General features: G+C 35.6%; 1 protein-coding gene across 9 annotated transcripts in view; it reads right to left on the bottom strand.

Annotated features, from left to right (window-relative positions):
• LOC134529175 (uncharacterized) overlaps positions 1 to 13115 on the bottom strand; it is a 646085-nt gene that overhangs the window by 409153 nt on the left and 223817 nt on the right. For 8 of the 9 annotated variants that reach the window (XM_063363010.1, XM_063363001.1, XM_063363007.1 and 5 more), the window contains one exon: positions 6871 to 6975. The exons of the other annotated variant lie outside the window; for it this stretch is intronic. In XM_063363010.1, the coding sequence (XP_063219080.1) occupies positions 6871 to 6975 (105 nt within the window). The remainder of the gene's footprint in view (positions 1 to 6870; positions 6976 to 13115) is intronic. 9 annotated transcript variants of the gene reach the window in all.

The raw sequence follows: 13115 nt of genomic DNA, 5'->3' as shown, positions 1-13115 counted from the left end.
ACCGTGATTCAATTTCTGAAAGTTAAAGCAATAGTTTGGCCTATTTGCATAAGAAGAAAATGAGGGAGAGAGATGGAAAATTCGGTACATATAGGAAAAATCATTGGAAGAAATAGGCGGCTGTTGTTATGCACCCATATCAGCTGGTAATTTGGTACAGTATTCTTGTGACTGGTTAAAAGTAAGGTCACCAGACCACAAGATTTTTTCCTTGTGTACAATGGGGAACACAAAAAAAAAAATTCATAATAAATTACTATTTACTATTTTTACAAAATTATTTATTTTCCTTCAAAATACTATTCATTAGATACAAAGCAATTGTCATATTTTTTTCCCTACTGTCTGAAGCACCTCTGGAACACTTTCAACATTTGATATCCTACAGTGTCCTTTGCATAGATTTTTTTACTGCATCCACATTATCAAAATGCTTCCCTCTTAGATTTTTATTTAATCTCGGGAACAGGAAAAAGTCGCACATGGCTATGTCTGGCAAATATAGAGGGTGCGGTACTACAGTCCACCCCTAAGAGGCCAAATAGTGGTTCACTTGTAAAGCCATGTATGCGGATGCATTGTTGTGATGTTGCACACATAAAAAAAAGTTAATTATTAAAGGTAGAGCCCAGATCACAAGCCGCAAAATGCTCTCTTCAAATACATAACTTTCTACTTAAAATCCACTGTCCAACACGTTACATATCAGTACATATAGACAATGTATGGCGAAACACAGCCCGTGTTGCCAACTTCAATAAATACATGAAAATAGGCTTAATATCAAAATACCCTATAAAGTCACTAGAACTGATACTACCAGGGACAGATTCCGATTTCCGTTTTGTGAGGGAAACAAGATGCCAGTTCCAGTCTGAAAAAAAAGGGAGAGGGAAGGGCGCACAAAAAAAATTAATAATAATATGTTGGTAAGAGATTAAAATATAATTAAATAATGCAAGGTGTGTAACAACATACATATACAAAATTCTAACATTTAATTAAGAACATTATCTTCATTGTAAAAAATATAAATCATATCAAATTTTGTTTAAATCACAATTGCCAAAAATACTATAAATATGGAACTGTATTTGTAACAAAAGATAACAAGAATTTAAATCAGCTAAAAAAACATGTGTAAGTTATTCACCGTCGTCACTTAATAAATCAAATATTTCTTCGGTCTCATGCTCATTTGACACAGCCACAGTTGAAGTAGAGGGTTAAATGTCCCTCAAAAGTTGAAGTTGCAGTTCAACGTTGTTTGATGCAAAAGAATAACTTTTGTTCGTTCCAATGAGTTGCAGCATTTCCGATAGTTATTTCTTAAGATGCACAATATCTAATTTGTCATTTTTTACTGATCTATCAAAAGGATCAACGCATTAATAGTTATTAATGACAATCTATTGCATTGTTTTGTTTTTCTAATGTTCATAGAACTAAATACTCTTTCGACTTCAGCACTTGAATGTGGCAACAATAGAATAGTCATTGTAAGTATACAAAATCAAAGAAAAATAATTCTCTCCTGCTGCATTTTTATACTGCAAAACCTCACTACAAAATCGAACAGTAATAGTAGTGTAATTCAATTTAATGAAGTTGATATTATGCCATTCTTGCAGCAAACTATATATGAAATCACTACTAAAAAGCAATTCTTTGGCTACAATAGCTATTGCATTATTATTATTTATTTTTAATTTTTCTTTGTCATTTAACATTAACTTTATTTTCAGGATAGGGATGTTACTTGATAGTCTTTGTTGAATCCCCATAATGAGTTTCAGACTAAATTCAATGCACCTCTTCTTTAAAAATTTTTATTTTCTTGAGACAAACTTGACTCACAATTACTGTCAAACATAAAGCTATGGTATGGATTTGCGTACATACATTGGTTCGGAACTAGTATTAACAAACAACATTTGAAAAAACTATTTTTTCTCCGAGTGATTGCATGAGAAACACTAAAATATCTTGTAATTTTATGCAGTCATTGTCATCACCTTCAATGCTTTTAAAGCTATTTGTACATCTTTTATAATAAGTTTAAGGTAAAACAAGTAAAGTTTATTTGAAACGTCACAATACATCATTTACAAAAGATCAGATGTGTTGCAAGCGTATTAAACCCTTGAAAGTGAAATATGTAGCTTTAATTCTTCCCACTACTCCAGAATCCTGTGTAGAGCTGGTTCAATTGAAAGCCAACACGTTGCACAGACTTTCAAAATTTTTAGTGGCTGTTACCTGCAATTTTTAAATTGCATAAATTTCTTTTACATTTTTCTTGTCTTTTGGGAGAAATCGAAATCAAAATTGTAGCTTTCCTGTACAAGAAACTATATGTTTCTATGTATGGTATTTATTGAGGTGGGTGAAACCAAAACTTGTAGAGAATGACATATGCAATGGATCAATACAAAATTTTTCACATCATTATCTCTCTTGAGTAGTTCGAAGTAAAATACCATTATTTCCATATTTCAAAAGCTCATGGCTAGTGTTTAATGAGTTTTAACTCCTACTAGTCATTTCTTGCCTTGAAAATTGTCCTGACCACATCAACGCTTCTTGCTTATCCAAACTTCAGTAAGCCGTTTATTCTAGCCATAAATGCCAACCAAATTGATACTGCTAATGTCTTGTTGCCTAGTCATCTAGACAACTCTATCAGGCAGAAACTAACTACTCCATCACGCACTCGGTTTTTAACAGGAGCATGAAATACTTTCTATGTTATTTAGGTGAGACGGAATTTTAAATAGTCACAGATCACACCACATTGAGTGGATGTTGGGTTTGAAAGATCTGAGTGGTAGATTAATAAGATGGTGTTTCCAGCTGAGTGAATACTTGTATACCATGGTAATGCTGAGAGTATGAGCAATGAGTAAGATGCATTCAAACTAGTGTAAAGGAAATTACAAACAGAACAAAAAATTATCCAGTTTTCCAACTGTTCAGACAGAAGTCAAGATTATTCTAGAAAAATTATTAATCGTTTAGAGACACTGAGGTTTGAGGTTAGTTACACATAAATAACTGCAAGAATAAATCTTAACGAAATGTCACAAATCTGTGTATGTAGGTCATCACAGTAAAAAAAGCCACAAATTAGAAAGCAGCAGAGAGATATTTGTAGAAAAATAGAAGAGAAGATGTACACAATTATAACCAATTTATTGTGCCTTATAATCGCCATTCCAACCAAAAAATTATGAATTAAAATTAGTTGAACTGCCCCAAACATAAAGACCATTTCAGAGGTTAAGTCTAGATATTGTGCATACTGAAATCATTATTTTATAACAATTATAAAACCTTTTTCTATATATTTGGGAATCAACCCTTCCAACTGACACAGCTAATATTTTTCTTAGACTGAATTCTGAAATTTCAAGTCACCGATGAAATAAATTTACAGCAAGGTAACAATATTTCCATCTGAGCTTATGACACAGCTATGCCTATTTTTACATGTGCACAAGTCAAGACCTACCCCAGGAAATCCTCAGGCATACAGCAGAGCTGAAAGTTTTCGTCAAATAATTACTAAGATTAATTGTCATCATGACAGCAATTGTCACGATAACTGGGATGACCATTTGCCATATGTTTGTGCTGCCTATAACAACCAGTACATACTAGTTCACAGTTATGCCCGTATGATATAGTCAATTGGCATTAAAATATCTACCCTGTCAAAACACTTGAATGTATCCTCTTTAAGTAGTAACAGCCTCGTCTTCGAATTACCGGAAAAACTCAGCGATGTGTAAAAAAAAATAAATTATGCAGTCATGCATCGCATCTGCAGGAAGCCTCCCTACAGCAATAAAGCCACTGTAAAGGAAGTATTGAATAGGCATCTAGTATTTCTGTCTGATCCCTGGCTCATGTAAACCAGGTGATGAAATACCAGCCAGCCTGGAAGGGACCTCACCCGAGTTGGAAATGTGTTCTTCCATCACCCTTATACTTCAGCTGCTCTTCAGATCTTTTCTAGCACAAGTCAACAGAGTTAAACCATTCATGGTGCCTACCACTGTCCCACCTCTCATTGCAATAGAAGAAAAAAAACATATAAATTATAGTGGATTTTCTTTGTTTATTTTTTCCAAATTTACATTTTGGCCTTCTGTAAATTAAAGTTTGGCTTAAGTGACGATGTTGGTTTTGTGTAACATACAATTATAATGGAGGGATCGAGTGCTCCGCTAAACAGTTCAGAGATACCTGTACTCTTATTAATTTTCAGTTTTGTGGATGCCGCTACTTACTTATGAATGTTTGTAACTTCATACAGTTGCAAACGAAAATACTGAATTATATTCAAGAAAGGCTCTGTTTTTGTGTTCTTAATCAAACTTTAACTGTTTTAGACAATGAAAAGTAAGATGTTAAACAATTTTCAAATTCTTATTTCTGAAAGATGTTAAAACGATTTTCATATTTTTAATATGGTTTACTTTTTTCAGTACTAACTTTGATACCACATTACTACTATATGAGGTTAGCATTTAAAATTTATATATATATATATAATTTTTTTATTTTTTATTTTATTATAATTAATTTGAGTGCCTACCAACAGTCAGAGCCTTTAAGAGGTGGGCACATAACAAATATTACAAAAAAATAACAATAACATACACAAAACACAATAATAAAAACACAACAATAAAATGGGATAACACAAACATAAACACATGACAAGACACTTAAAAAAATATAACTAAATTTGTCAATTTTAAATTAATTTATTATCAATGAAATAACAATAATACATTATTTACATGAGAAATGATCTTAATTACAAGAAAATTAAGAATTCTATATATACATAACGTTATCAATTTTTTTACAAATTAAGAAAAAAAAAATACAGTAAAATATATATTTTAATACCACTAGGTTGAGCAATATGGATAGTTTATTCAATGATTTGAATATAAATCGTTAATAAATTAATATTCTGAATGAAATATACAATAATACATTCCGAGTTGTGTCAGGAATTCTTCGATCTCATAACAAATAAAACAGGATCACGTGAGGAGGAGACTTATCTAGTACCGTTTAAGGACATCATACATGTATTGCAGATCCCCTACAAAGTGGTCTCACAAAGCAAAAGGAGTTATGGAAAAACTTATAAGAACGTAAAAGTATTCCTTCTTCTAAGAGCATGAACAAGAGACCAACCTTCCCAGTAAATGAATTAAATACATACTTTTGATTAATTGTAGGGAGTTGGGCTAACATATATTGGTAGATGCCTTTCCAATTAGCAGGAGAGGAAATATGTTTCAACATTGCTGGAGGTAAGTGGTTCACCATACTTGAGGGAGTACCGGTGTTACGTTTGAACTAGTGGTGGAAATAGTGGGCGCCACCACGTGAGTGGGCACATGGACCCGGCTAGAGGTTCTTACTCAGGGCATTACGTTAGCCCGTGTGAGGCGAGATATTAGCCCGAGCCCGCTCTCAGCGTCGGGCACGCTTCTACCTAACCGCAGTGGGCTCTTAGGGCGTCCCACACGCCACTGACTGGGTTAAGGACCCACGTGGCCCCCCGAACACAAAGACACGTGACTCAATTAAGTTGGTTTTATTTACTTCTACGTTACATGCCCTCACACAATCCTTCCTTTACGCTGTTAAAAAAACGCCTGAGGCACGAATCGGTTTAAGTTGAGGAGGCGGACCACACACGTGGCCGCCTCAAGCCGTTATGTAAAACACAGGTGATAAAAACTCCTGAGAGTATAAAAATTAATAATTGCAAAGCCCCACCGACCGAGAGAGGCCCTGAGGATAGAAAAGAAAACGATTTGAATTATTTAAATTAACAGAACTACTTATCGGTGAGACAACGGTGATGTCCTCAGGGTGTCTGCAGAGACGTCCGCTCTCGGCCGGCTGTAGGAGACTGGGGGGAGACAAGGGCTTGCGGCAGGCAACACGGCACCCTTCGCGCCGAGCACAATTACCGTTAACATCTTAGCTATTGCGTGCCCCGGGTTATTATAAAAAATAATATGAACTCTTTATAAAATTAACATATACACATCCACGACCAGACCGTCTGTAATAATTACTTATGTGGTAAATTAGTTTGAATAAAGTTATATGTTAGTTCCGTCGTCGCCCGCTAGGGAGCGTCCGTGGACGTGCTTGCACGTACTTTATTACCCAAAAAATAGTATATTAATAAAACATAAGACACTGACTTACTGACTCATCGTGACATTATTTTAGGGGCGAAAAGAAAAGGTTACAATATTATTAAATTACATTTAGGGGTGCGGCACACTGCAGCTAAGCGCCCTCTTGCGGTAGTTCGTGGCGCGCAATTAAAATGCTCACACGACTACGTACGTCATGGTACAAATACGGGGTAGGAAAGGGTTGGGAAAGGGAACGGAGGATGATCAGGCTCATGGGGCGTAACCCCGGATTAAGTCATACTTGATCAGAATTACGCATACCACCAGTGTCAAAATCATCCCGACAAGAAACATGTTTTTGCCTTTGTGATACCACAGGGAGTCATTGAATGGAATCAGGTTCCATTCAGTGTTTCCTTACAAGAACAACTTTGTGCTATGCTTCTGAAAAAAGTGTTGAGACCATACCATGGCAACTTCGAGGTTAATTATATGAATGATAATTTATAGCAAGAATAAGGCTAAACATCTTAATCATGTCACATCTTTGATCGAAGCGGTCATCTCAGTAAATCAGGATGTCATTTGAGGGCTTAATTATGCATAGTTTCTTGGGTTCATTGTACAAAATTAAGAAATAATGCTTAATGCCGACAAGAACAATAATAGCACAATCTTTAGTACTCACAAAAATGTTGTCAGTCGACGAATCCTTTGGCATTGGGGCTCTTACTTCCACTCTATCATCCGAGCATGTTGAAAGATTTGGCAAAGTTGTCTTCTCAACTATATTCTGCAAACAAAACAAAAAATATTCAATCATCACACTTACCATTGTAAAATCTGTCGCCATTCAAAAATAAAACTGGAATAATAATACTATACTTTGGTGGTATGTGTAAACATCATTACATCTATTTCTTAAATTAAAATTCATTTTGTTATTAAAGAATACTAACTATTCTTAAATTAAAAAGGAATAAAGTTTAAGCTCTCAGCATATATTGTCATAAAATACCATAACTGGACTGTATGCCATGGTATAGTAATATATCTAGGTAGGTAGACAAATAGGCTGGTGGCCGGAGGTGTGTGAGGTTATGATTTGGTGGTGCAGTAAACAAACAGTGATGTTTCGGGCAATAATAATTGCAACCCATCAGGTGGTTAAATATTATGTGCATACATAATAGTGGCAAAAAAAGAATGTTCGTAGGATGGTTTTTGAAAATAAAGGTTATAGGGGTATAGTTTGATAGCTACTGTCGGAGTGATTTGAGAATTCATAGAGGGTCAGGACACTTGGGAGACATATCATGACACAATTCATTTTTATTGTTTTAAAAATAAAATCGACAAAGACGATGCAAAGCGTGCTTTTTTTACAGTTTGTAGGTTAGTGCTGTCCGACTTAATCATGTGTTTAATCTCGCTAAAGAACGTGATACAGTGCAACTCAGTGAAGTGTTTACAAAGCTTACGGCACACTTTAAACAAACGCCCAGAATAATAATGCTGCTGTACAAGTTTCGAAAACAAGAAATTGTAAAGAGGAAAGTATAGCAGTGTATTTAGCAGAGTTGCGAAGCTTAAGTATGCATTGGAACTTCCCGAATCTGAAGCAAATGTTACAGAAACGGTTGGTGTGTGGGATGCAGGACAGGGCAGTACAGCACACCATGATGACAAGAATAGGCTCATTTTAAATGATGCTACTGTTCATATGTCATGGAAGTAAAGGCGGCACTTAAGATGTGAGACAAGTACAGAGGTAAGTCCACTTGATGGCGACCTCAATGCAGTGCATGCGGTTGCAGGGGAAACAGGTACAAACAAGGGCAAGCAAACGGAGCTTGTAGAGAGAAGAAAACTCTCCACACATTCCACTTAATCAGCCATGTTAGCAGTGTTCGGGACCACATTCAGCAGATACCCTTAGGGGTGCCGCACATAGAACGCAGGTTACCTGCACCTGTTTTCACCAGCCACAACCTTGCCTTTCTGGCGCAGGTATGTTAACGCTTGTAGATCAGGCAGTGCCGCACAGATGACAGCCAGCCTGCTCAACCAGCGCCATTCAGTTTGACGTTGGATGTCAAGTGAGAAACATGTCGTCTAGCTCGTCTGATGAAGAGTTCGTTCTTCTCAATAATGCCTATAGAAATGGAATATTAATAAAGCGTACAGGAATCCACGAGATAAATCGAGGAAGGTATAGGTATGGTGAATACCATCATCTGTTCGGTGAACTGAGGAACGAACCTTGACAGTTCTTTCAATACACTCGTATGACGAGTGAAACCTTCCATTATATTTTGGCGAAAATCGAACACCGTTTAATGAAGAACTGATGCAACTAGCACACACAAGCAATTCTCCCAGAAGAAAGATTAGTCATTACATTAAGGTAAGTAAGACAGAAAACATTTGATCACCAGAAAATTGAATATTAGGTACTTTTAAGTTAATGCTTGGATTTTGTTTTCAATTTATTTATTAAGTGTTTAAGAACTATTAAAAACAACCATTTATACCATCTGTCTTTTCTACTATACATTTACATTATTTAGGTAGACTGAAATGGATACAACTATATGCACAAAGTAAACACTAGAAAAATTATGACGGAATTATGAAATATAAAATATAAAAATAAAATTAACGTCTGAAGTTTGCCACCAACTGTTATTGTTTATAAACGAAGTCAGATATTTATAAATGCAGTTGCAAATGGATCTGTTATCATATCTTCGCTTGTGGCAGCAGTGTTAAGAGCAGAGGAAGAAGAGGAGCTTCGAGAGTGTGTCACCATCAGTTCATGTACTCTGGAATATGGATACGCAGATTCATTCACTATGCTTTGAATGCGACTTCTGAAGGCCATTTTCCTCTCATCCGGGATTATTTTTACATGCGGAATCAAACTTTTAAAGAAATATAAGTCCGCATCATCTTTCAAAGACTTTCTTTGATCACCTTTCTTGAGTAAGTATTCCAGCTTCTTTTCCTCGATTCTTAGAAGGCTGGAGTTGAATTCTTCACTTCTACCACGTTTCTTAGAGGGTTTCGTGGATGTTGGTGTATACATGCTGCTGTTGGCCACAGGTTCCTGGTTGAGTTCCTTTTCTCCACCCTCTTCATCATCAATGAACTCATTTCGATTAGTTTCAAGTGACTCTATATCTTTGAGGAAAAGAAGTGATTTAAAAAATGGCCATTTAGAATGGAAATTTGCTTCGTCAGCTCCCATTCCTGTGGTCATACTCAAAATTTTCCCACATTCAACAGCAAATTGGTCTCATAGATATTTCCATTTCCTCCTCAGTATTACATCTGAAAATATAAAAAAACATCCCTGTATAACACGGGTAAAATAGTTGTGGGAACACTATCAGAGCAGTGCAGTTGATATAGATACAGTTTTTGATAAGCAGTTATATCAGTAATTCATGGACAGTGTCTCTTTATGTAGATTAATTTATACCTACACTTACCACTTAACTAAAAATGATGGGAAAAAACCTAAATAACTAGACACTATATCTTTACTATTAAAAAAAATATAAGTATCATAACTTTCTGATTGTTTTAAAAATATTTTCAAACAACATTATCTCTCTTCATTATTGATTTTTATTGGTTTTTTTTTTTTCAAATCATAGTGTGCCATTGTCTATTGACAACATATTTTACATAAGTTACATGATATTTTGATTCTTTATTTGCAGATATCTTGCTACTGGATCTACATTTAGGGCTCTCGCTTTTACATTTCGAATGGGGGAAACAACCATAGTAAACATTGTCCGTCAAACAACAGATGTGCTGTGGGATGAGCTTAACTGTGTGCACACACCGGTGCCAACCATACAGACATTTGAACATATGGCCACTGACTTTCAACAAATATGGAATGCACCAAATGTTATTGGTTGCATAGATGGAAAACACATTCGAGTTAAGTGCCCTGCAAAGTCCGGATCCATGTTCTTCAACTACAAAAAATATTTTTCCATGGTTCTTCAAGGTGTTGTAGATGCTAACTATAAGTTAGTTGTTATTGATGTTGGTGGGTACGGCAAGCAAAGTGATGGTGGCACTTTCCAAGCCTCGGATTTTTACAAACATATAACTGACAATGAACTTGAACTTCCAGAACCTTCATTTTTACCAGGGACCGATGTAAAGGCACCCCACGTATTTTTCGCCGATGAGGGGTATCCATTGCTTCCATTTGTCATGAAATCCTACAGTGGATCCAACCTCAGGTTCAAGGAAGAATGTTACAACAATCGCTTGTCTAGGGCTAGGAAAGTCGTAGAATTTGGATTTGGCATACTCGCAACCAAATGGAGATTGCTGTTAAAAAGCACAGAGAGTGACATAAGTAGTGTAGACTCTATTGTAATGGCTTGCTGCATTTTGCATTACACCATTTTAGACAAAGAAGGGGTTGACATCACCTATCTGACGTTCGTGTATTACCTAGCATACAAAGGCCTCCACCAGGACGTATACCTAACAGTGCAAAAGATGTTAGATGTTTTTGCGACATATTTCACAAACAATCCATTAGTGTATGGCTAGTAGCAACTTTTTGGTATGTCTTAAATTAGTCTGCAAAAATTTAATTGTAAATAAAGTAATAAACACTTTTATTAGTTTATGTAGCTACGTTTTTGGCTTACATATATGTATATAATAAGAATGTATAGCTGATAGAAAATAAAAATTTATCGTATTTTCTGAACAACTTTGAAACAAAGTGTAAAATAATATTGTTGGATTTAACTACTATTATGAATATATCAGCTCTAGATTCAAAAGATACATATAAAAATTATTTTCAAAGTGGTTTAGGAATCAAGACCTCGATACAATACACTAAGCAATTTTTTGCTTCGAAGTGTGAGATATTTAAATCTAAAATATGCAAACAAACACAGGAAAATAGGGTACTCTCATCAACTGTAGGTCACTCGTCCGATACATTAAAATCTTTAAGGTTTGCTATTATGAGGGATATAGTTTATGGGAAAAACTTTTTAAACCATTTCCAGTGCCACTATAAACAACCATCAATTAAAACAAATAGATTATATATAATTAAATTTTTTTACCCCTGTTTCTCTTTCTCCGTGGCTACTAGTAATACTAGGAACTGTTATTACAATATTATTAAATAATAGGGGAAAATACACAAATTTGTTTTTACTCACCATCGATATTCATGTCTGTACTTATCTCTGCCCACAGTTTTGCGACGACCTTCCTGTTGGCATGGGATGGGTTTCTTTTGTCCCATATTGCTCTTCGTTTGTATACTTGCGAAATGAGAATTTCACTGTTTAGTTCACTTTCCATAACACGAAATTGCAACAATAAATAATAAAACACTTCAAAACTGATTGAGAGTACTTCAAAACACGCCAACCAGCGTCAACCAGCGCGGAAAGAATGGTCTGTACAATCCGGAAAAGCAGGTGGAAGAGGCGCCCGCGCGACAGGCACCTGCTTTGTGCGGGCTGCCATTTGAAAACATGGGGACATTCCACAAGCTTTCCGGTCGCTGGTCGAAGCAGGTTCCCGCTGGTAACGCTGGCGCAGGTAACCCACGTTCTATGTGCGGCACCCCTTAGGCATGAAACAACAGTATGCCATTACTGTTCCAGGCAGGATCACATAGAAAGTGCTATTTGTACATCTTTTAGAATATGTTTAAGGTAAAACAATAAAGTTGATTTGAAATGTCACAATTCATCATGTACAAAAGATCAGATGTGTAGCAAGTGTATTGAACCCTTGAAAGTAAAATATGTAGCTTTAGTTCTTCCCACTGCTCCAGAATCTTGTGTAGAGCTGGTAAAATGGAAAGCCAACATGTTGCACAGACTTTCATATTTTTAGTGGCTGTTACCTGCAATTTATAAATTGCATAATTTTTTTGACGTGACAACATCTAATAAATCGATGAACGCTGGCTGCACGCACGAAAAATTGGCCCACTACGGATGTCCCACTACGGATGACCCACTACGGATGTGTCCTGTTTACGCATGTGTGGCATCTCTCTGGTATGTTGCGGTACAGAGAACTCGGCCGGGGTTCGAGGTTATTGTTGTGCACCACGTCGCGGGAGTATATTCGCAAGGAAATGGTGTTCTTACAAGTACGTATTATTTTAATTACTAGTGTAAATCAGTATATTTAAACAGTGTTGTATCAGTATTGTTTTAGCTGTGTAACTGACTATTTATTGCTGGTATGATACTTTTCACGCTTTAGTTTGACATTGGTAATTATTTGTCATGAGTTATTATTAGATCAACTAAATCACACAACGTATTATAGTTATGAGCCCACGAGCGTCTAAATATTTCGAGTCCAACAGAGAATATGCTAGTTAAAAGAAATTCAAACAAATATCATGCGTGGAATACTCTAAATCTAAAACATCTGAAACAATTATCTCCAATATGGCCTTGTGGCTGTGCAGTTAGCGACGCTGACTACCATTCGATAGGTTGACAGATCAAATCCCAGTGGCTGAAAAAATTTTTTTGTACTTGTAAAAATAAATATGGCACGCACGACACTTCAAAAGTAATAAATATATTTGAATTAATTAATGCAAATAAAAGTAAATTTATTAATTAAATTGTAGATTTCATTTCACTCCTTCTTTGTATCCATACGAAAGTGATAGTTCAATAAAACTGATTCAATTTTATTCATAAAAGTTTGCAGAGGTAGATTTTATCATACAAAAGATAGAAAAATTTTAAAAAAATTTCTTCCTCAAAGAATATAATATTTTTAATGCCTAAATGGTTTGGTTGCAAAAACCTATTACGGCTCAGTCTCAGGCCGAAGATGATATTTCATTTTCTTCTGGATCAATCATTTCATCAATGTTTTGTTATAACGTTGTCA

This window comes from Bacillus rossius, chromosome 2 (genome assembly GCF_032445375.1).
Source record: "Bacillus rossius redtenbacheri isolate Brsri chromosome 2, Brsri_v3, whole genome shotgun sequence".
In the NCBI taxonomy this organism is placed as follows: domain Eukaryota; kingdom Metazoa; phylum Arthropoda; class Insecta; order Phasmatodea; family Bacillidae; genus Bacillus; species Bacillus rossius.
The sequence above is the reverse complement of the archived record's forward strand: the minus strand, read 5'-3'. Positions and strand labels throughout refer to the sequence as shown.